This window comes from Anopheles ziemanni, chromosome 2 (assembly GCF_943734765.1).
Source record: "Anopheles ziemanni chromosome 2, idAnoZiCoDA_A2_x.2, whole genome shotgun sequence".
NCBI classification, from domain to species: Eukaryota; Metazoa; Arthropoda; class Insecta; order Diptera; family Culicidae; genus Anopheles; species Anopheles ziemanni.
The window spans coordinates 9,339,292-9,364,188 of NC_080705.1; the positions used below are offsets into that span (position 1 = coordinate 9,339,292).

At 45.4% G+C, this 24,897-nt stretch overlaps 2 protein-coding genes across 2 annotated transcripts; one reads left to right on the forward strand and one right to left on the reverse strand.

The window, feature by feature from the left end:
- Window positions 1-10,878: 10,878 nt before the first annotated feature.
- Window positions 10,879-24,702, reverse strand: LOC131294772 (probable G-protein coupled receptor CG31760). Its single transcript, XM_058322819.1, has 10 exons — window positions 24,481-24,702; window positions 20,257-20,443; window positions 17,807-18,005; window positions 17,575-17,739; window positions 16,850-17,494; window positions 15,868-16,276; window positions 14,025-14,233; window positions 13,527-13,776; window positions 12,937-13,247; window positions 10,879-10,957 (listed from the first exon to the last, which is right to left on the reverse strand). Exons 1-10 carry the CDS (start codon window positions 24,700-24,702, stop codon window positions 10,879-10,881), a joined length of 2,676 nt encoding a protein of 891 aa, XP_058178802.1.
- LOC131294988 (uncharacterized) lies at window positions 18,689-19,072 on the forward strand. The gene is made up of 3 exons (XM_058323047.1): window positions 18,689-18,769; window positions 18,842-18,931; window positions 18,992-19,072. Exons 1-3 carry the CDS (start codon window positions 18,689-18,691, stop codon window positions 19,070-19,072), a joined length of 252 nt encoding a protein of 83 aa, XP_058179030.1.
- Window positions 24,703-24,897: the final 195 nt, after the last annotated feature.

Below are 24,897 nucleotides of genomic sequence, written 5' to 3' on the forward strand. Positions count from 1 at the left end.
CCAGTTTCTGTATCAGTATCACATGCAACATGTTCTATAAAGTTTCGGTATATTGTAATGATTTGTTTCTGTTTCATTTTAGCTTTCGTTTTCCACTTGCATGTTTTTCTTTGCCAGCTATGTTATTTTCCATTGCTTCCAGGGTTCTCTTGAAGGCTATAAACTGCGGAGTAAACATTCACCATTTAGTAGCTGTAGATATAGGTAAAACATTGTGAATTTTCCTCTTTGTGGTTTAGTGATTATTATGCATGTTCCTCATGTTGTTTACATCATAGTCTTTCTATTCTTTTTTTAATTTTTGTTTTTTTGTAGTTTTTTTTAAATTTTTTTTTATAGATTCTCCTTACACACGAACATTGTATATTTTACTTGGATTTTCTATTTCCAGTACCATTTCTAATGCGTTTATTGATTCATCTTCCGTTCTATTTCGTTTTCTTTAGCTTTGTGATAATCACACTGAGAGGGAAATGTTTTTAGGGTATCTTATTTAGATTATTTTAATATACATGTTCGGTTTTACCATGGGTTATTATAATCGGCGGTGTCCTTCGAAAAAAGGCTCCGCGAGTTTAACAGTTAAACGTGCAAACGATGATAATTTTCTTCCATCTACAAACAACTTTTCACGTTTTTTTCATCTGTTGTTGTGGACAAGTTCCAGCAATCGAAAGCATTGTTCGAAATGAGCTTTTAGCATCGGTTTCATGTACTTTTGAGTTGTTACAAAATAATATACTTATGGTAGGGACTTTCGTCGTTTGCGCATGGATAAAGTTTGAGCAATCCGAAGCATTTGGCAAAACGAACTGCCGGCCTAAACTGGTATCACGTATCGTTGGAACTCTGACTGACTGATGTATTTTTTATCGAACGGTAGATGATTCCGGATCAAGTCACAACAGGTTGTTGTAACAGATGCTACGGATTAGTCGAACTTTGGTACACATTTGACGAAGCTCCCGTTTTGATGCAAGGTTAGTGTTGAATATTTTATACTGATGGAGAATTTGCTATACTTTTTTCTCTTTCTCTCTCTCCATTGTAAGTTTCTACATTACATTCTTTTCCTATGTCCACTGCGTGTTCTAAGGATAGTATGTTTATGTTTTTTTGTGTGTGTTTTTTTAATACTTTTATTTTTAGTCTTTCGCTAATCAACGTTAACTAATGCACGTTCTACGCTAGAAAGTGTCCTGCCAGTTTGAAGCACTTTAAGTACGGCTGCTCGCAATTTGACACAGATTTATTTTTCATCAACTAATTGACTAATTGGCTCTGAAATTCGGTTCTTTTTGTAAAAGTGCGCTACGAGTACATCGAAACGCGGAACGATTCGTTCTTTCGAAGAATGGTAAATGACTTTTTTTCGCAATTTTAAAACGCCAATTAAATCACTCGGCCATCAAATTTGGTTTCAGTTTTGGTTTCCAATTTGTTGATTGTTGTTTTTTTCGTTCCATGAACGTATCGTTCATACGACGAGGCATGTGCCAAATGAAGTGGTAATACCCAACGAAGCCCAAAAACCGTGATGAAAATCATCACTCAAAACCCAAATCCCATCTATGCCGGGAATGGATGCCGATAGCATTCCAAAACGGTTCGCACCCCGGATTTATTGATTCGAGTCCTTGTTATTATTTCCCTGCTCTCTTTTCTTCCCTTTTTGTGCACCCGTGCACCTTTACCCAGAATCCGGGCAGACGAAGCTGCACAACACTGGTCGCCCGTACACCTACACGGGCATCGCGCCTCGAACTATTTATAGTGCACTACTGCCGGTTGGCTGGGAAACGGTTCCATTTTCCCGGTGCAATCTACGCCCGGTTGCCAGGGGCACATCCACAGCCATGGAGGAGGCTGCGTCAAGGATGCGTTTTTTTGTGAGCATCCCAGCACCCCAGCAAGTCCACCGGCTACTGTCCTCCGACCGTTTGGAGCCTGGGAGTGCCTGGGGGAGCCCTGCGGCCCCCGGCCGACCCGGGTTGGGGGAGGGGTGGGAGTTGCGTTGTGTTTTTCTCGCTAAAACTGTGCATTCTATACTGATGGAATCTACCTGTTGCGTGCCACCTGGGACACGCCTAGCAAACTCTTCCGGGTCACTCGGTGAACCCGCTCTTGTTTGCGATCCCTCCGAGATGGACAAGGAAATTAATGTTTTCACCATAGCCCTGGCACAATCGCACACCCCAATCTGGTGGAGCTTCAACACAACGCAGTTACGCCGGGGAGGGGGGGGAATTAATGGGATTCCGAAGAAAATGGTATACGCATAATGAAAAGTAAAACATTTTCTAACATCCCACCTACCGGAAACGGCCCAGAGCTATTCGTTCAAATGCTTGTGATCGAAGGTTTTATCATTAGTTGATGGTTTCCTGTTTGCATATCAGTGTTTCGAAATCCACACACTCACAAACCAAGAATTGCATTTCTCAAGTTGCTTCATTTCAAAAAGAATTTCCCTTCTTTCCAGTGCATCAGCATAACTATACGAACCGGAATGCCGGATGCAATAAAGTAATGGTAGTTTTTTTTCCGTCCACTCCGACAGCTCAGTTCCGTATGGTGATCTGTGGAAAGAACAGAGAGGTTAAGTGAGGAAGAAACGATTAATTTAACGCCAATGAATGCCCTTATGTGTATCAGTCGAAGCGGTGAAACTTGTTGAAAGATAATTTGTGGAAAATGTTCGAAAGGAAAGTCAGCATTTGGATGAAAGATACTCTTGCTTCTATCAGATGAAATATCGAAAATAAAATTAATTCCGTTCAAATGTAGACAGTTAGGAATATCTACGGTCGAAATTGTCTTTAAATTAAAAGATCAAAAAATATTCCTTGATTAAGCGTTAACTATATCGTAGCATATTCCGAGAGGGTTTAGTAAAATTTTAAACTTACCTAGAAAAAATGAATAATTTTGATTAGATTCGTTCAAAAGCATTTAATTGATTGAGAGGCTAATAAACTTAACGTAAAAGAGTTCTTAATTAAAGAAGTTAAAGAAGAAAAAGTCAATTATACCAGCTAATGTGAATCTATTGACACCAGGCAATTATCAAGAAAAGAACGATACTTTATCACGTTATTTATCTCTATTAAAGTTTTAAAGTAAAAATAAACAATCAAAACCTAACAACCGAAGAGTTTGGTAAAAATAAACAAAACGCTTCAAACCATCAGGCGGTTGTATCCTTTCGCAACCTTAAAGCCGATCACCGGTTTGGGTTGTGGAGACGGGGGAACCCCTAAACTGGCCCCCGGAATGCCGCGAGAGCCGCAGCGTCCGGGTAGCCTTTTAATCCGATTAGAGTTTTTAAAAGGGATTTTGGAGCAAATTGAAGGGTCATTGAGTAGGCAACGGCAAAAGCTGTGATGTGGTAGAACTATGGGGCCGGCACACAGAAAGCGGAGATGAAGAAAAAACACGTCTCAAAATAAGCTGCCCAAAGTGAACAATATTAAGCGTCGGACTTTGAAACGCTTCTGCTGGAAAATGTCGGCGCTGGTCCGGCTTCTCCATTTCCGAACGGATTATGACGCGAACCTTAACCTTTCGACGCAGGAACTTTGTTTACAACTATTGTTTGGTGCTTTTCATTCCCAATTGGAGAAATTCTGTTGGAGAAAAACCCACTTTGTTTCACAGTGATTTTTGTTTCCCGATTTAGCTGTAAATCTGTGCCATATCTACCTCGTTTTAGGTGACAGTTTTATAGCGCCATTGTCCGCTTCCGGATGCTGAACATTCAGCATATCTTTTAAAATCCGGTTCGCTCTCCGTTTCCGGTCGGATTTCGATCGTAGGAAAATCTGCTCGCCTACAAATAGGACAGCCAACACGTACCCCGACGCACCGCAATTTGAGAATTATGGTAATACCGGCACCGACCCCGAAACCAATCATGCGAACAAAGCCGGTACCCAATTTCCGCGCGAGGGTTTGTGCTGACATTACGGGGTGGAATAAAGCGACAAACCGGGAGAAAAAAGAACCCGCACTCCCGAATAATCAACCGAGCCCCAATCATCCTTTCGTTTCGCAAAGCTCGTCCGGGGGTTGGGTGGGGAAACGAGGGGATTTTCCGGGGTGGCCGATGTTCAAGGGCATCGAGGCGAGGATTAAAATATGACAATCCGCCTGTAATCCGCCCTGCGCTCCGATCCGATCGATTCAATATTTCGTGTGCTATGCTTTCGATAGTTTCCGAGAGTTTCTGATCGGATTGGGACCAGTGATGAGAATCGCCTGTTGATGATAACATTGCATTGATAGACTTCAACCTCGTGCATTAAATAATGTTCTTCATGGGAAAGAGCATGTTGGGGTTAAGGGGAGTTGTTTGAGGCAATTCCAAACAAACTTAATCGGATCATTAGGTTAGGATTATTATTCAGATGGCAAACGAGCTGTGAATGACGAATCAAAAGCAACTGGTTAAAGCGAGCTTGGTGATAAGTGAATTGAATTGAATTTTCATAAGTTCTCTTATCTTTAAATTGTTGTTTTATCTTGTTATGTTTATCCAATCAACAGCCATATTTATTCTTTGGTATATAATGGATAATTTGTGTATATCATGAAATTTAAATTTTATATGAAATACTTATATTTTTAATGCAAATTTCTGTCTGTTATGAAGCATTTTAACTTGTTTATTTCCGTCTCATAAGTCCGCTGAGTGCTGTCATTTTTCTTGTTGAATTTAACAGAAGTAATATAAAACCCCACATTGCTCTAATCCTGGATGAAATCATTCGTCCCTTCCAGCAGACTCTCTGTTGCTGCCTAGGGCTTACCGATGAGGCAAGGATACCAAGTACGTGCCCACACTGGGACGACCCCATAGTAGTCCCATGGTGCACGATTCGAAGGTAACCCGCGGCCCGTACCCTGACGGTAAGCTGGATTTTTGTAGTCTGAACCACCTTCATCATCATCAGGACTGAGCCGTTCATGATCCGATTAGCAGCAAGTTCCGGACTGCTGGCCAGATCAATCATCAAGAGTTGGTTGGAGAAGGGTGTAAGCACAATTTGTATGAAGTGCAGTCAATGTATTAACCATAGAGCTGCTCCACAGTCGTTCAATCGTCATTCCAGTGCCGTCCACTCTGGAGCAGGGACTATTTATTTCTTTTTTATCTACTTTCCCCACCTACAGGAAGCGAAGTCTTTGGGTGATCCGCTTGCTCTTATGTCCGGGTTCGTTTGTGAAAAAGGTCAAATATCGTGTTCTGGGTGCAGATTGCCGTTTACATTACACCCGAAGGCTTGCTTCAGCGTTTCGAAACCTCGCAAGGAGCCTTGGAACGATGGTGAAAAAAGAATCGAGAGGCCCAGGTGGACGAGTCGTGCCGGAGGACCGTCCATCGACCACGCCGTCGTACGTTGTTGATAATTTAAATTTTAATTAGTTTGATTGATGATGATACTCACGTTGATGGGAAAGTTGTTTCGCTTTTCCGTCGTCTCGCCAAAAAATACCGCCCCATTGCTGGGCACTTTCCCCATCGGTGTGGGAATTTCAAGCACGCTTCCGGTGTCGCACGGTGCCGTTGCCATTGGAAAGTAAACTGGCGGTGGTAATGGCGGACAAAATCGGTTTACGTTTTTACACCCGGATGTCTTTGAGTTTCGGTGTGCTGATGGTGCGCTGCTGCCCTGTTCGGTCCATCGCTCGGGGATCGTTGACTTTTTGTTACCGTTTTCGGTACAATCCGGCCCCGATATGACATCCGACGAGGAAGGACAAAGCTCCGGACACTTGTTAGTAAATTCCACCGGCCCTAGGAGGAGAGAGACAACAGTTGATAAACAAAAAACAAAACACTAACCTACAACTAACAGCACAGGAATCATGTAAAGTTGAGGGGAAACAGGGAAGAAAAACCCCATTCAAAATAGCAAACATGTTTGAACAAGGAGTAGTTCCCAACTTTACCGCCCTTGAGGGAGGCGTCGGGGGAGGGGGGATGTCGAAATCGAATTTCGTTCGTTAAACAAACGGACAACTTTTTCCCGGGCGACAATAGTTTTGTGGATGATGGAGTAGCAATTTGCAAATAAGCAGGGACTCCGTTCTGGGCTTCAGGAGGCCTTCGCCATCAGCGTAGGCCATGTGAAGGTGTCGTTTGATGGAAAACTTTTTCTTGTTGTATTTTTTGTTGGTGTACGAAAATTGTGCTTTGATTGTTGGGTAGAATGATTAATAAACTAGTTTTGATTTCCATCTAACTGTTGGGGTGGGTTTTTTTTACATCTAATGTAAATATGGTTATTGCATAGTTTGTTATCAGCTATAATTTAATTACTTTACTGAGTAGTTTGTTTATTACGCTATCCATTTCGAGGTAAAATACAAATTCTTCGTTGACGACCTTACTTAAAAACACACAAAGGTTTGGGTAGAAATCCGAAAAAGTATCACAAACTTTGTGTTTTTATGTCACTCGTCAATTTTGATGGGCTTCTCGCCTTTCAATTTTGTATTTCCTGTACGATTAGAAAATTGGTACGACTTCCCTTCGCCGCCCGGAGAAGCTTCGTCAGCCCTTTGTGACTTATGGTCTGCGAAATCAGAACAATTTATCATTTAACGAGTGACACGACGGAGAACGAACGCCACAAGAGTCAGAACATTTTCCCCAAATGCTATCGGGGAAAACCCCGGTGGTCTCATTTTATTGCGTACCGCCATATACATTTATCGACGAGTCGGTACATAAAATCGGCGGTGTAACCACGCTTTATGGCACGTCGACGATTCCGATTGAGCCAGCACACCGTCGCCGGAAGCCGACAAGGGGGTTGACGATTGAAAAACGCCGCAGGGAGAGGTGTCACGCGTGGTGAAGGAAATGTGCAGCTAGCTATCGATGATTGATTTGTGGGCCCTCACACCATTGGGGTGGTTCGTGGACGGGAGTTTGGGCGTTTGCGTTGGAATAAAACAAAAAATAACAAGCTCCAGCTCTTCACCGCGTTACGGGACACGGTTATTGCCTGCGTGCAGGCTTTATGATATGCCCGATGTTTCCACACCACAAAGTGCGTCAATGCAATCGGGAAAGGGCAAAGAATGCCCCTCGTCCTGGCGAGTAATTTAATTAAATGTCAGAAATTTTGCTTTATTGTGTGCGTGCCTGTGGCTTAATTATGGTCGCTTCGGTTGAAAGTGTGGGAGTTCATGCGTGAACGGAACGTGTTTCACTTTTTTACTCGTGCAGAAATCTGCTCGATCAAATGTTTGCTATGGTATTTTCAATATTACGGTGATGTTCCGATATGTCATTTTTGAGCGATCATCAAATAGCCATAAATTTTTAGCTAAATGATATAAAATAAATTTTTCATTATTGTCGTGAAGATTTGAAAGAATTAGGGTAATTTTAATTCTAATATAATAACAAGCAAGAGACTTTAACTGTCTCTTAAATGTTTGACTTTATAGTCATCAATATGTGCGATTCTAATATTGGAGCTTTAAAATAGCATTACCCATCCTTCGTTATCGATTAATTGTCAACTTGCCAAGGTGAAACAAATTAGTGAAGACAAGGTTTATATCCCATTCGGTTTTTCCTTCCAACAACTTTATCTAGAGAAGCAAGCAAGAGTTAAAGTTTATAAAAATAGAAAGCTCTCCATCTCTCCCTTTCAATGCATTACCAATCCCCATACCCTCGAGGAAGGCAGACATTCCGTTCCCCAACGCACCAAACCTGATCCATCGTACGCACCAACCCAATGTCCATGCCACTGGACCGAGGACGAACAAATTCAACCGTAACGTGTCCGTAATTTCCTGGCAAGCAACAGGCCCGTGTGGAAAATCCTTTAATCTCCCGGCTCGCCCTTCCGGCTTACTTTGACCTCCACCCCGGGTGGCCTTGAGGGTTGGGCTTCGGGGTGCGTCACAACGACATCGACATGAGCCACTTCCTTCGTCCGTCATTTTTCCGGACACGGTGGGCTTCGAATGGCCCCGCCACTTGAGGCAAAAGCGATGGGAAGGGAAAAGAAAAAACTGTGTCCGTGTGTTTGTCCAAGCCTGCCCACGGTTAGCGGTTGGCGATGAGTGCGTCGAGGTGTATTATGGCAATTATTTAAATTGTTTCACCGTCGTCGTGCCTGCCACAAATCCCGCAGACGGATGTGGTCGGTGTGTTACAATGTATTTAACGCTCGCAAGCGTCGTGTGCTTCCAAAGTGCGTGGAAATAAATGTTCATGTAGGATTGTTGTTTTATTGTAGTATGTCTTATTTTTAAAAGCATGCATGACGCAAGAAGCTTCGAGTGGAAAATAGAGTGGCTCTCGGAAAAAAAAAACCCAAGCAAGAGGATGTCATTAAAAAAGCATAACCATGAAAGTTATGATGTTGATTATAGCATTGCTATAAAAATTTACATTAAATCATCACACAAATTTTAGTAGTACCATCATTTAATAGAAAAGAGTGCACCTAGGTTTATTTAGAGCTTTCTAGCATAATTTTTTCTCAGCTATTTCATGTATTGAGTTTTATTAGCTTTGAGTGGTTAAATAATATAATTGGCTGTCGTTCAAATGTTTTCTTTATGCTTTACTAAGTCGTGTTTATATTACTTTTTATATTTTAAGTTCGTATATAATTTACTAAAAATGAGGGAATCATGTTGCTTCAAATAAATATTCATGTTGTTCATAAGCAATAAAAGCTAGTAAACTCTTTCATATAATGAACTCGTTATGAATCTACCTTTAATGCCAACAAATTGAAATGGATAAAGTAACCATGAGCTCTACATAATGCCTTAAAGACTACAACAAACGATTTTCCTTCTCTGGTTCACCGCGCGCAACGCACTGGCTTAGAGTTGATTAAAGCCGTGTTAGTTAGTTTCTTTTGGTTGGTCACAGTTGTTTGGTTAGAATTACTTACGGTCGAGCTGCCACGCTAGCCGGGAAAGTCTGCTCGTTGCGCGGGCCCTGGGGCGCTGCTCGCGTTTCTCACAGTCAAGTCGTCCGGTGTGGAGCTCCGTCCGTCAACGCCCAGCAGCATAAATCATCCCACAACCCGCCGGTGGGCGGGAAGGAATGTAGGGCCTCGGAGTCGGAACATGAACGGGGTTGTCCAGCAGGCGGGATTAAGTAAACAAGTGTACGCTGACGCGTTTAGAGTGGTGTACCAGATGTAAAAAAGAAACTTGGGAAAACGAGAAGAAAAGGGACCGAGGGGAAAGCGGGAAAACCACGGTACCGAAACGGTTAGTTGGCGCTACCGTGGTCCATGTTTTTTTTCTTCTTCATTTCCCTTCGCATTTACGTGTGGCGTTTGTTCGTTTTCCTTTCCGGGGGGGTTTTTCCTCATCCTCGCTGCGAGACTAAACGAGGACATCCTGTTTAGATTGTCTTCACCGGTGATGGACGCGACACGGCTGGCGGCGTGCAAAATGGCGGTAAAATTGGTAGCGTCCTTTTTCCACAGAAAATACATACAAATACACACACACATACACCCGAGCCGTGGTCAAATACGAGCGAACTCCGAGATCTCGGTCGGGTAATGCAATTCCTCCGACATCGTTGTGCTGATTTCTCTTCATTATCGTGTACTTGGCTTTATTTCCTGCCCCTTGCCACCGGCCCCGCGTCCCAGCGTGGTGGCCCACTTTCCACGCCATCTTCCCCGGCAGGAGGAGTGTCATATTTATGTAGCGTCTTCTGGTGCTGCTGTTTGGGAAGATTTATGCCGCGTTTTGCTCGTCGACTCCTCGAAACCCCTTCCGTAAACGGGGTGGTACAGGTGGCGTTGAAAGCCTCGATCTTCGCCATCATCATCATCATCATCATTATCCGCGCCTAGCACCAAATAAACACTCCGAAAGCGACGGACACAAACGAACGGAACGCGACGAAGAAGGAAACATTCTCGCTCGTCCGTCCGGTTCCGGAGACGGTACTGTGTGTCTGTCTGTGTGTGTGTATGTGTGCGTGCTATGGCGGATGCCATCTTGTACGCCATTTGCATCGCCTGCTGGCTCGAGGAGCGGAAATCGGTCTCCATCCCGGCCTTTCGTCGTCTAGCTCGCATTTTTTTCTTCCCCGCGATTTGATGTTGGTTTATAGATTGCGAATTTTCTTCAGTTTTTGCTCGCTTCCGGTGTGCCATCTTGTTGGTGTTGCTGCAACCGCTCCACGGACCTCACCCACAAGGCTCAGACGTACACCGGGTGGCGCTGGTCGACCGTGTCGCTGGCGGTGGTGTGCGTGCTGGTGTCGTGCTCGGTCGCGATCAGCTCGTCGTCGAACACGGCACTCGAGGCGGACGTGCGGTGCGAGCTGGTGCGGGAGGCGAGCGACGACGGGGGAGCAATCGCACCCTCGACCAGGTGGTTGTTGTTTATCCGATTGCATTCCTCCACCGGCCCGTCGATCCCGGCCACTTCCGGCGTGCCTTCGATCGGAGCGCTTTGATTGTTGTTATTACGGTTATCGTGCCGCGCCATGTTGATCGTCGGGGTGGTGGTGGTGGTGGTGGTGGTGATGGTGGTGGTCGGCACAGCTGCCGGCGGGCTGATGGTTTCCGTGCCGCGACCACTGGGGGCGCACGGAAGGCAATTTACGTTGTTGTTGTGGTGGCTCTGGGAGTCGTTTTTTCGCTCCTCGACGCCATCGACGGTGGTTTTTCGTGGGACGACGGGCCCGACTACGGTGGCGGTTTTCCCAGCCCGGCCCGCCCACTGGCCGACGCTGTAGTTGATGTGGTAGTGTGCGCCCGGCCGGTTGGTGCTGTCGGTGGCCGTGTACGTGCCGGAGCGTGGGCTCGAGTCCGTCGTCGTCGTCGCCGTCGAGCGATGCGAGCCCTGTCCATCTCGGGGTCCATGTCATACCTTCTCGGTGGTGCCGCCGCGGTCGTTGTTGCCGCTGCTGCTGTTCGTGGCGGTCGGTGGTTGCGATGCGAAGCTACCGATTAGCCACCGGAAAACCAAACAAAAAAACATAGAGGAAAAGCAAACCCACGTTAGTGCAAGCGCAAATAGTGAAGGCAGCTGCCAACGTCACTGGCAACTGGGAAATTGTAACCTCGCATCGGACGTGGCAGCGGATCAAAGGATACGCAAATGGGGCCGCCTACCATTGGCAGTAGCGGTGCAGCAGCTGCAATTGAATAATTGCATCAAATCTTCCTAACGAGAGGCGTGCGGGCATCTAACCGGTTGCTTGTGTCCGACACGCGTAGTGAAATCATACCAACACCCGTCGCTTGTGCAAATGTTCCCTCAATAACGCTTTGGTTGGGGAAATATGGCTGATAAACTGAATTTGAAGCGGAATTGTTGGTCTGACTGATGATGCCGTGTTCATTTCAATCAACCGCACCTTGTTATCCGACGATGGTGTAATTGTGTACCGGCACAATGTTGAAGATTAATAACCGGTAAATGTTGAGTTATGGAAATTAAAGCCCGTAATTTAATCACAACGATCTAACAAGCCTTTTTGTTTCAACTCGTTCTCGTTACGCACGTGTATAGCATTCCTTTGTTCGTATCAAATACGCAAACAAGCTGCATGAGTATTGAAGATAAATGCTTTTTGTAATTTGTAATGGCCTCGTTTGTTCTTATAATTTAATCCAAACCTTCTCTAGTATGTCGTCCCTTATAGAGAGCGATTTACACAATCTAGTATAATTGACTGGATCAATTTGCATTCATTTTGGCAGCTAAAAATATCAATTCAGCAATCAGTTAAAGCAATTCAAATAAATGGAGACGCCTGGTGGGTTTCAATATGAAACTGGCTGCGTCCTGAAAAAAAACGTCGCGTATAATGTGCTGATATTCTAATGTATCCAATCACAAAAATCTGTTTTGTTGACACATAAGGCTCCAAAATTGCCACCCACACACCCAGTTAAAGTGAAACAAACAGGGTTTAAAGAAACAAATTCGAATAAAATCACTCCGGTTGACAAAGAAACTTGGTGGAAGACTAGAAAAAAAAAAGATTACGAACCATATAAAAATAAGTTATTTTTTAAACTAATTTTCTTCCCATGGCCATACAAAATAAATCGTGAGCAGTTGGTTCTCGATTGAAGAAACAAATTGATCATGAAACAAATGGAGACCCCTGGTGGGTTTCAACATGAAACTGGCTGCGTCCTTAAAATAAGTACTCTTTTCGCCATTAACGATGGTACACGAGACAGTTAGGTAGTAATTATAAATTGAATAATTAACTGACATCATTCCACACGGTTCGCTTCCGGGTTCGCACCGAACGGGGCACCGTTGCGCAATTCAACCTTACGATAAGGTATAAATAAATTGCACCATGTAAAGCAATAGTGCTAACGATGGCGAATCGCATTAAAAAAGAATAAAAATCAATCAGTCGAAAACTAATGAACTTGGCGTGATAAAATAATAACAACTTTCCGTTCCGGCAAAAAAGGGGGTCGATCGCGTTCGTAGCGTCTCCGGGCGCTCGGAAGAAATAATAATTATCGGGTGTCCCGAGTGCAACTTTTAATGAGCTTTAGATATCTATTTTTCCAACAGGCATGATCAGGGGGTGGGAGGGGGCGGGGACCAGCATCATCGTCATGCGTCATGGGGATGGAAGCGACCGGGCAAAAATCAATCGTATGCCGCCTCGGTGTTGCTAATACATTGCGCCTACCGTCGGGTGGAAAGGGGTTTTCCCGCGAGACGCTGGCAAATACAGCTTTGTGGCAAAAGCAAACGGCAAAAGCCGGTGTTGCAAAGTTTTTCGCATCCGTTTCGAATTCTCGCCGCTCACTGGTGCGATCCCGGGTGGGATCGGAGTATTATGTGGCCGATTGGAGGCACAGTGATTGTACAGTGACCCCTCTCCTCGGTTCACCGCGCTTCCGGTTTCCGTTCGCTGGAAAAAATGGCGCGAGAAAAACTTACCCGATCGAGTTGGCCGTGCCCGAGTAGCAACTGTTCGTCCCGCTGTGGCCGTCCTCCGTCACGCCGCTATGCTCCCGCAGCGAGTCATCCTTTCCACCGGTGTGTTTGTGCTTGTGCGACCCGCTGCCACTGCCACTTCCTCCTCCAATGCCTGCCGCTATCGAGCCTCCGCCGCCGCCACCGAACGATTTGCCGAGCGGGCTCTTCATGGTGAAGTAGCCGCCCGGTTTCGGCTTCAGATGGCGATTGTTCATTTCCATGTGAACAATTTTCATGAATTCAATTTGAGCAGCAAGTTTCTGAATTTCTTCCTTTGGGAAAAACAACCGCAATCGCCGCGAGGTGGGTTGCGTCAGGTTCGAAGTGGGTTCGAGCGCCATCCAGTGCCGGGTTTTGATGTTCGAATTTTCCGGGTGTGGTACGAAAACAAAAAAAAAAACACACACAGAGAAAAAATGAAACAAACCAAGAAGCAGGTAGATGTTACGTGCAAGAGGTAAATCGTTCCACCCGGGTAACGGGTGTCTGTCCATGTTCCGGTGCCGCAAACGTTTTCGGTAGGCTGCGGTTGTGGCGAGCGCTAACCTTACCTTCAGCTCCTCGTTCTCCTGATAGAGGTCGGCCGTTTCCTCCGGCACCAGACCGATCCCGTTGAGCGAGAAGGACGCGGTGATGCCACGCTTGCGCGCCCGCTGATCCCACTGGTCGCCCTGGCCGCGCAGGATCCGCAGGACCTTCGGGCCGAACACGAGCGCGATCGTGACGGAGGTGGAAAGCTGCGTCCGAATGAACCCGAGCAGGTATTTAATATCCGGCCCGGCCTGGGGGAAGATGAACAGACTGCAATGGACAGATTAAGGGGTGAGATTAATTTTTGAATTAAAACGCAACCAAACGGTGCGAAAGGTTGATTGAGGTTAGGCTGAAGTTTTCCCTTTCATTTTATTAACTTTTTTTTTCTCTCGTTAACTCGAATTAGGGGCGAAAGTTTTGAGCCTTCACGGATGGGCGGGTTTGCGGTGCCTCTCGGCAGTTGCCCCAAAATACTTTCAATCGATACACGAACCGAAACGCCACGAAACACTTACTGGAAGGCCACCATGGTCGTGTTGACTAGCGCGATGTTGTAGATGGCGTACGAGATGAGCTTGGCCTCGTTGTAGAGCGACTCGGCATTGCGCACGTTGTAGCACACGCGTATTCCCCAGGCGAGAAACAGCACCTCCCCGATGGCCAGACTGTGGTCCCACCAGTTGTACGAGCACTGCTTGAATATCAACCCGTACTGGTCCTCGATCTGAAACGGGCGCAAACGGGGTTTGCAAGGAAAGAAGTAAACAGGGGATGAGGGAAAATCACGATACGAATATTGAAAATTAATGGTGGATGAAATCGACCGCAGCGCGGCGGACACGAATGTTACGAGCGAGCGAACACGCATGACGCCCGCCAGGTGTGTTTGCGAGACAACATTTTCCATCGATCTGACTTTTTAACCGGTGCGCCTAGAAAAAGTACTTCATGAAATATGTAAGGAAGTGGAAAAAAGGAAGGTGCTACATGAAATATGATTAAAGTTCAACCAAAATACGCCCTACACTGTTCGAAATATATTGCAAAGAACCATCTTGTACTTATCAGCTAAAAATGTGTACTTCAAAATATGATACTCTTCTTTTTATATTTAAAATATACTTTTTTTTGATAATAACACTAAAGTAAAATTTAAAAAAATGTAGGAAAATATAAAAGGAACCAATCTATTTTTGGGCAATTTTCACTCAGGTTTTGAAAATAGATTCAGTTTTCAGTTAATCTGCTATCACATCAGAGAATTATACAACACAAAGTTCTTTTATCATAAACTTACTTTTGAAAAGATACTTTCAAAAAACGTCAGGAGTTAGTTTTACCAGGAAAAAACGATTGAGTTCATATTTTCTAGTGTTGGATTCATTTGTCATAACATTATTTTAGCCCCTGTTTATTAAATTCTATTAATTATTTTAGCTCTTTTATATTAAATTTAACTATTTTCTCTGTTTCAATCTTTTGATTCACTCATCTTAAGGCTTGTCTTATTTTTCAATTTCGTTTCGATAAACTTCACCTCTTGTGGTCTTCTTAAAATGTATACATTCATCAAAACTGGGAATAGCAACTGTGATTATTATATCATTATTATACCTAAACGAGGGAAAATTCGTTATCTTCTGCCTCGAGACCGTGTGGAAACTTTCTCCAGGCTGGAGAATATTCATACATTTTGCATCCAAAGCGGGCAGCACACCGGGGCATTTAAGTTTAATCATTTCGTGCGCCATAAACACATAAAAATCTCCACATAAACACAATTGCTCGCATCATTCTTTGGGGGTTCGGGTTCGGCTCAACGGCGACCGTACTTTCCCGTCTGCCCGGAAACGATGCCGGAAAAACGGTGGTGGTGTGCATAACATGTGCCCCAAAAACAGCGTCGGCGGACAAGTTTGGCGATAATGATTTTATGGCCACCCCGGAGGAGTAATTAAGCGGGATTATAAAAAATGGATTTCGCCAACCCTGGTGCCTAGCGAGCGGGGGAAGGTTGAGAGACGGATGGGGATGGGCTTTCGGGAGGCTTTCCTGCTTTTACCGGTGTTCTATCGGGGATGGAGTCGAGTGGATCCGTTTATTTGCGTGGATTGATGCGACGTGCCATGAGGCGCAAGTGGCGCTGGGCCGGGTCTGGAGTCGTGGAAAGTGGGTTTCCGTGCCCGGGAATAAGGGCTCCGGGAACGGCTTCGACCATTAGCAAGCAGGGCTTGCCCGTTGGCACGGTAATGGATTCGTGTGTGTGTGTCCTACGGACGCGCCGCTTGGCCGTAATCGGGTGGGTGAATTAAATTTTAATCGCTAGTTCCAGAGGTGCCTCTCGGCTTTGGCGCTTACCTTCTCGGCGGTCGGCGGAGCGGACAGGGTCCAGGTGCCGAGGTAGATGAACATGACCAGCAGGATCGGGACCATCCACTGCAGCAGCTGCTTGTCGGTGAGCTTCACCTTGTGCGCCGACTTGACGCGGTAGGTGAGCGAGACGCGCCAGGTCTTCATCAGCAGCGCCGTGTACGTCACGCAGAAGCCCATGTGGCGCGTCCACTTGGTGGCGATGCAGGCGTAGGTATCCAGGATCGGGAAGATGGCCGCCATCTCCAGGTACATGAAGGCACAACCGAGCAGCGTGATGGTGAGGAAGATCGGGCTGGCCACCTTGAACACTTTCACCTTCCGGTGCTGGTACATGTACAGTGCGAGCACGACGGTGAATCCGGCGCACATGACGGAGAAGGTGAGCAGTGTCGTTCTGCGGGGAGACCAAAGGAGGGAGGAAAATTGAATGCACTGAACCGTGAACGATCGATAAGTCGCATTACAACCAATATTAGGGTCTGGGATAGATTCGACAAGAACGATAAATGTAACCACATTCTAGCACTTGAGAGAACTTTGTCGGCTACTTACATAATGTTTAATCTTTTGAGAGCTAGTATTGATGTTTCGTATATAAGTATGTAAAAGTTGCGTGACGATTTTCTGCATCAAATTTAAACAAATTATTTCTCATTGAAAACAGGTTATTATATTAGGTATCAAAAACAAACAGCAATAGTTTATTTTATATCACAAATATCATATAAGTGATTGTAAAATCATCCAACAAGGGTCATAGTGTAAATATCGACACCAATCTTAACCCTTCGTTTAAATGAAGGAATGCTTAATGTCAACTAAGTTTTAAACAAAATCGCAGTTGTAAACAAAATTTCAACCAACTGTCAAAAATTTTCTCGCCAGTTTTGGCTCGTTAGATGGTATGCTGCGACCTCTTTTCCATTGATCTTGGCTTTGATGAATGGTACCGTATCGTGAATCTCACCTGAAAGCCCAATCATAGCTGGCGAGACAGGGTTCGGGACCGGTGCAGGTGGCGCAACCGGGTGCACAGCGCACGCATACAAACACCTCCTTGTAGTAGGTGCTGTAGTTGGTCCGGTACTCCTGGTACGCTACCTCCATGATGCTCCCGTTAAACCCGTCCGGATGGCGGAAGGAGTAGTACCCGTCCCGGCAGCGGCACTGGTACGCTCCCCGGGTCCACCCATTGATGACGGTCTGCATGGGGTTGCCAGCGGCCACCACCACACTCGGCCCCATCCCTCCCGTCCCGTTGATCGATGACGAGGAGGTGGAGGAGGATGATAAGGAGGATGAGGCAGCGAAGGATGCCAGCGCGGAGCTGCCGTTGCTGAGGCTCATGGTAAGGGGGGAAGGACCGGTGATGACGCTCGTCACGACCGGCCGGTACTCGCAGCGCATGCTGTGCGCGTGGCACTTGTGCGAACCGTGAAAGGCCTCGATCTGGCGCATCTGCTCGTCCTCGCCGAGCTTGAGGTTGCGCACGAATGGGTAGTACTGGCGGAGGTGCTGGTTGTAGCTGAGGATCTCGAAGCGGTTCGGGTTGTTGCACTGGTTCACTTGCAGGTCGCTGATGTCGATGTCGATGCTCAGGAAGCCGCGAATGCTGCAAAAAACATTGATTTTGTCAATCCTCAAGTAGGAAAAGAAGACGTCAAATGAAGTGTCAAGATGGAAGATAGTTACCCGTGCCGACCCATCGGTGGGATTGCTACGCTGTAGGACAAGATCCACTTCTTTTGATCACAGGAGTAGTACGGGTAGGTCCACCAGCCGCGGTACGAAATGTCCGGCGGTGGCGGTGGGAATTTGGGCGATCGCAGCCCGGGAGAGGACGATTCGTCTTCGTACCTTCGAATGAAACAAGAACAGCCAATATGCAGTGCTGGTTGGGAAGTGCTCCGGTAGCAACACTTACCAAGGATAGGTGGAAGCGGGCTTGGTGCCGATGGCGATTCCGTCGGCCTCGATCCGCATCGGTGCACTCAGGCCGCCCGGCTCCTTGTTCCACCACACCGAGTTCGTCAGCAGGCCGTCGGTGGCGTTGATCGAGAGGATGCGAGCGCTGGTGACGTGCGCATCGGAGAGCAAACCCTTGGCCAGGGCATCAAGCAATCCTGCAAAGGGGAGCAGGACCATACATCAGTGATTCCAATATTTTTGTTTGAGTCTTTGTTTAGCATCAAGTGTTAATTTAAACAAGAATCTGAAATTAGAAACCACTTGATTTCCCTATCACTTTAAACCACTTTTGAGATGATTTTCCTTATTGTTTATGTTCCTGTTTCATTTTTTTTTAAAGTACACACTTGTTTATTTCCTACTTTGAACTTGGACTATATTTTTGAGGACGGATATGATGATCATTCGACGAGAAATGACACATTAACCGCAGCTTGTTTTTGAAGCTAGTAAACATTTAAACAACGCATTTGACGAATTAAACCAACAAACAACAAACCACTTACGGATGTAGGTCTCGACACATTCGAATGTAGGTTAAGAAGATCTGGCTCAAAACCAAAATTTAGAGAATTTAGGAACGTGCGTCAACAACAAGTTGGCGAAAACAAGGTATGTTATCTTGTGGCAATTACAATCAATTGCTTGTATCAGTACCACATGCCGGAAAGTAATGATACGTAGAGTGTGAAATAAAGCAACCTCTTGTATTACAACGAATGCACATGGTAAACTATTAGTATAAAATGGCTCGTTAAACGTCCACTCTTCAACAGTTCAAGTTTTGCATTAGCTCAATCAACAGTTTTCCGCAAGCAAGTTGCATCAACTCCAAAAGATGAAACAGTCTACTGTGTGCCTCCTTCTCGCCGTGCTTCTGTGCTCGTCCGCCGTCGCCGATGCTTTGGTTTATGTTTACGTGAGTATGAGGGCATAGAGCATCTCTTGGGTGGATGTTAAACATCGTTTGCGTTATTCACATCATGTTTAGGCGTCGACCTGTGCGAGATGCAAATCGATCGGAGCTCCGTACTGCGGCTATGGAACGTTGCGCACCAAGGGTGTGTCCTGCGATGGACAGGTAAGGATGGTCTTCTTATTGATAAGCTGAAGAATTTTTGAAAAAATATTTTCCTTACAGACACGAATTAATAGCTGCGCGGATTGTCAACAAAACGGTGGACGATGCGTTACGACAGGTATAACGGAGTGCTACATATAAATGAAATAGGTACGGTGTAACGATGTTGGTGGACATTGTGAAGAGCCGTCGGAATGTTATGTGTAATTTGCGATCAGAAAAGTAATAACAATATATATTACTAAATTGTATATCAAAATAAAAAATTTAACATGTTACACAAAAATGGTTTTTCTATCATTTAGATTCTTTAACACGTTGAGTACCAAGCGTTTTTAGCACACTTTTTTAGTACAATCTTTTTTAATAAATTTAATTTATTACATTTGTTAAACCGATGATTTTCGAAGGCCAAGCAAAGACTTATCATCCCAAATAACTTATTTTTAATATTACTATAATTTTTATGTTGCATTTTCATTTATTTATGGATCACAAACTTTTTAGAACTAATTGCTGCTGTCATCCGCTTTTGGGTGACGTAGTACTTAACGTGTTAAGTGTGTTGCTTAACAAATATTTATTGAGTGATCGTTAAAAAAACTTACAAATTATAACTCACTTAAACGATCGCTGGAAAGAGGAACAATCGGGAAAGCTAATAAAACAGTAACTTTTAGCATCAGTCACTTGCAGGGTTGCGAAATTTCTCCGACGCTCGACTTTATTCCTCTTGCACTGATTGCAGCCATTTTCTACCCATTGGGAACGGGTGCTTCAAACTAATGGCGTGAATAAGTTGCGAAACTCTTGCAATACACTCGACTCGCGATAAGATTGTAATAATAGCAGAGAGTTATGAAGCGTCGTGAAGTGTTGTTGTGCGTCTGGAGCGTTCTAAACGTTCGCAGACGCGGCTACGCTGTCCTTCATTAACATTAACTAGCGTGCCCAGCTGGAGCAAATCGCACCGAACCGATTGCCATCACGCAATTCGAGTGCATAATTAGTACGCAACATCCGCACGGCCTGTTGGCGGCGAGGTTCATCGAGTGCCACGAGCCTCTTGTAGTCGGTTGGCAAAACCCCCCTTTATTCAGCCTCTTGAATGGGCGTTTAATGAGTCGTTTTCGATTTGCGGCTTTGATTTCTCAGCCAAAGAGGCCCGGGGGGAGAGGAGAACCGGTTCACTGTGGTGGTGTATTTCGCCCGGAGAACAATATGGTCCGCCATAATAGTTTAAAAGGCAACATCCGCTTTCCACTGCGACCGAGCCAGTTGGCTCAGTGCGCATTAATGATTAATCTCCGGCAGGAAGCACTTACCGTTGTGGCGCGAGACTCCCACATCCTGCAGGACGACCGCGGCCAGGTCGGCCTTCTGCCGTGCGCCGGTGTAGCGTTCCGGGTTGAGCGTTATCTTCAGCGGGCTGTACAGCTTCGTGAGGCAGAGGGCGCCCAGGTTTTCCGTCGCGATATCGTGGATTGTTTGCAGAGAGTCTTCGACGGCTTCCTGGAAATTGGCAACAAGACAAAAGAACAGCGGATGGGGCGTTTGGTCTGATGAATAGTTTTCCGCTCGTCATCAATTGACATGGAGGATGTTTGACCGGGGAAAAAAGACACGCACAGTAGAGGGAAGCTGGAGGTTTCAGCGAAAACTAAAGAAATACAGCACACATCGGGTGGAAATGATCTCTGATGGCAGGATGGAGGCCCAACACGGTTCTACGAAGTACTTAAGAATGTCTTCGTTGAATCTTTGTTTATATATCGTTCGCGATGGTAAAAATGCTGTATGAAGTATCCAAAGGCTTAACTGCTTATTTGTGATTTATCTACAAATCATCTAACTCAATAAATCAAATAATATTTGTCACCCTTCCAAATAAAAGACAGAAAATAGCAAGCATGAAATAATGAACTGTTTTATGAAAGTCATGCTAAGCTCAATATTATTCAAGATAATCTACATGGTTGAATAAACGAACTTGTTATTTCATACAAACTCAATGTTTCAGCAGAATAAGCGAAATACCCCTTAAAGTATATTAATTAAGCTGTTTTGTTGTGTTGTTTTAACATTTCTTGTTTCCTAGAGCATTCCAAAAGGGCATCCTGAGGCCTGCTCACGTCGCGAAACCCCTTTGGCGCTGAAAGACTTCTTGAAAGCATAATATTTTCCTTCTAGAACATCATGCAGCAACTGGCGAAAGAAATATCCGACTTTAATCACACGAAAAATTGTACCATTCTTTAGCTGTTGTAATTTAAATAACCTCCAACGCTTGCCACGAGCATAACTTGAAAATGCAAAGCAGAGAGAGAGAGAGAGAGGAAAAAAACGGGCAACATAAATAAAGCGACCGTTTGGGAGCCTCCTTTGAATAAAATAAACAAGCGGGAAATTCCGTTTAAGCAACGGGGAGAAAGCAAAAAGGAGCGCCTTTAACATTCATAAGCTTCCCAAAAAAAAAAAAAAACCCCGGGCGCCCGGGTCAGGGAAAAACGTCTTCCCCCAGGTCAGAATAAATGACCCACCGAAGATAAGAAAGTGGGTGATTGAGTGATTGTGTTGAGGCTTGGTCGGGTTGGTGGTGGTTTATTTTTGTTTTCTAGGCCTTCAGTCGAAGGTGAAATGGAGGCTGGTAAACAAGAAACAATCTCAGACGAAGGACGTAACTGGGTTGGAGTGGGGGGAGGGGCGAATGGGTGGTCGCACCTGTACCGGACTCGGTACATCCAAATCAGGCTACCCCGGGGGTGTGTTTATTCATCGTTCTCGAGTGGAAGGGTGTTTTCTTTCTTCTATCTTCTATGATTTGAGATTTCTTTCCCTTCCTTCCCACGATCGGGCCGCTGGAAGTGAATGATGATGCATTGGCTGTGCTGTTTGAAGCTGCTTAGTAGCGACTCTATGACGACGGACACACCGCACGGGACACACTATCAGTATCTGGTCCCTTTTTCACACCAACACAAAAATAAAAAGAAAAACGGATAACGATGTGCTGCCTTCCCGGTGACCGAGATTTGGCGAGAGTGAGAGAAAGCGCCCTCTTATGCCTCGATGTCCTAGTGTCTGATTTATTCATCCCACACCCTTCACGTCCCCCCTCCACCACAGCAGGGTGGCCAGAAGAAGAAGGTATGTTTGTATGCGGCGATGGCGTTGACTTTAGCCAGCACCAAAGACCCTCGGGGCACGTTTATTGAAACGCCCCGTGGGAATGTGCGGAATGGGATGAGATTTGTGATTTTTCCTCCCCGTTCCACCCTCGCACGCTGTGACACGTTCGCCCGGATGTTCGCCTTTCCCTTTACACTTACTCGCATGAGTCCTTTTTCTCTTCGACTTCGGTCAGAAACTAATCAACGTGTCGAATGAAATATTAATCGCGTCGGAAAGCGACGGCCGGAAGCAAACGCTGCTTGGGATATTTCCCTTTTCCTTTATCGTCTGCTTTATGTGTGTGTATGTGTGTGTGTGTTTCCGCTTCATTTTGGGCCCCGTTCAGCGTTTCTATGCAAACAAACGCCGGGGCCAAAGTGGCACACCGGGATCCTTTCTAGCATCCTGTCCGGTACTTTTTTCCCTCCCCCGGCACACACTTCGATCGATTAGCATCCGGTTCCGATTCCGCAGACGACACACGGACACTTTTGCTGTGCTTCGCTGATGGTTGTCGTTTTGTTGTGTTGTTTAGCACGCCGTGCTAATAAAGCACGGGAATGCCGGCGATGGTTGGCTCCGACGAGATTTCGTCCCGGTCCGCAAAAGCGGATGCGGTTAACGATCTCCATCCGGGGCAGGGGGGGCCTCTGGTAAAAAAAGTATGTGCCTGCCCATGTGTGTCTGTACGTGTGTGTACACTAATGGCACGATGTGTGTGCTAATTTCCGTATGTATGCATGAGTATTTCCGTGCATGGGAACACAGACGCGCTTTGAAGCACAAAACTGAACCATTTCCGACCATCGGCACAACTACACACACGCACACGCAGACAGACATGGGAATCCATTGACGAGCGGCAGCATCCTTGCAGACACGCTACCAACAATCGACAGCCCGATTGCGACTTCTTTCCACCAGCAGAAGAACAGTGAGCGATTACGAAGCGCTACGCGGGAAAAGCTCGAGCTCGAGGGAAAAAAGAGGGAAAAATGTTTGCCGACATTTGCGGCATTCGTTTGGATTTTAAATATTTTATGTCGGTAGTCACTGCACAGCTGCTTTCACTACTACGAACCCGAACCCCATCGCCCCCTCCAGTTTCTCCAGCGCTTCCGTCGCGAAAGCGGTTCCATCTATCTTTGATGTGTCATGCGGCGAAAGGGGGTTTCTTTCTGCGTTCTCGCTTACCTGCCGGGTAGGGGTCCTCTTTATGCTGCGTTTTATGTGGCCGCTTTACGCTAAGCATAATGCATATAAAATAACCTAAATTTGAAAGACGTTTTCATTACAGCCTCTCTCCTAGCGAGGCAAACCTTTCATTTGGGTCTAACAAATGTGCCGCAGTGTGTTTCCGGTGGGAGAGGTTTACAAAAAAAAAAACGATTTCCTAGAAGAAATTGGCGATTGAAAAGCGGCGAGTCTCTGAAGCGGGCTTCTGTGGGACGAGGAAATTCCTCGCGATGGAGAGGGCGCATACTTAATGAGGTGTAATCATTATTATCAATTGAGACTTTCAAGAGAATATTAAACGTTTTTCTGGGAAAATAAAATATCAAAAAACAGAAAATAAATCCTGCGAACTCCTAATCATTCCAAAATCGTGCTTAGTCAAATCACCTTTTCTACTTTTAAACCGTTTTCAATTATTTATGCTTGAGGGTTTTCAGAGAAAACAGTAAAAGCTATCGTTAGAATAGTAAGAAGATGGATGGCCGATAATTATGTTCATCAACCACAATCCCTAATCCTGGCTTTCATTCCACAAATTTGCTATCAGTTTCCTTTCGTCGTGATCATAATCTCACTCCACTATACTCGAGACAGTTTAATGATGTCGTTACTCACCAAACCAATGAGTGATGATTGTTAATCTACGCCAATAAAGAATGGTGTTTGGTGGATTGATTTCGTAGTTTAGGTGAGATTTGTTTGACGGGCTGTTGTGGGTTTTAAGAGCAATTTAATTTCGAGCATTTCGTTTCAATTATGAGAGGGTGGTTTTGTGGAATTTCATTTAAATCTAGATTTTGGCAATCTAATTAATTTTGAATCGGTATCGGTAACGAAATGAGAACAGTAACAAGAAAAACATGCCATAAATAAAAACAGCGCCATTTGCTATTCCGTAAGCAATCAATTCTGCGTAGGACCCAAATTCGACCCACATTCCGGTTGGCCCATTCTTGGAAGGGGACCCAATAAACTTTCCTGCTATCTTCATTTCATCATTTTCCGCCATGAAAGTGTAAAGGAAAACTGCATTGTATTTTTCCACCCCATAATGTTGGCGTGTCACCCGGAAACAAATTGCGCCATCCGCCGAGCATGATTGATGACACGCTGATAGCGCGGTCGGGGGCGCGGTAACTTACCTCCGCCGGTGTGCTGCCCCCCGCCTGCCGCTCGGAGAACACCCCCGCCGGCGTCCCCCGGAGCGGTCCGTCCTCCTCCAGGTCGCCGCTTCCATCGTTTGTTCTTGAACCACTTGACAGGGCAGAGCCGGCGCACCAGCTTTGTGCTAACAAACTCAACATAATGACGATTCTCCATCTCCAGGCTATGGCTAACCAGGGCCATAACGCAATTTTATGCATCGCGATGAGTCATGTGACCTGCGGAAGGGGGAGGAAAGAGAGACGAGAGAAGATTATAAGAAATGCGGAATCCGATTTGCGAATAAAAATCCACCGGCTAATGGATTCGAGTAATGAAGTTCAGACAAGCCATGGATGTTATAGCTCCTTTTTTAATACTGTTGATGATGGTATGAAGCTTAAAAGCTCCGTGAA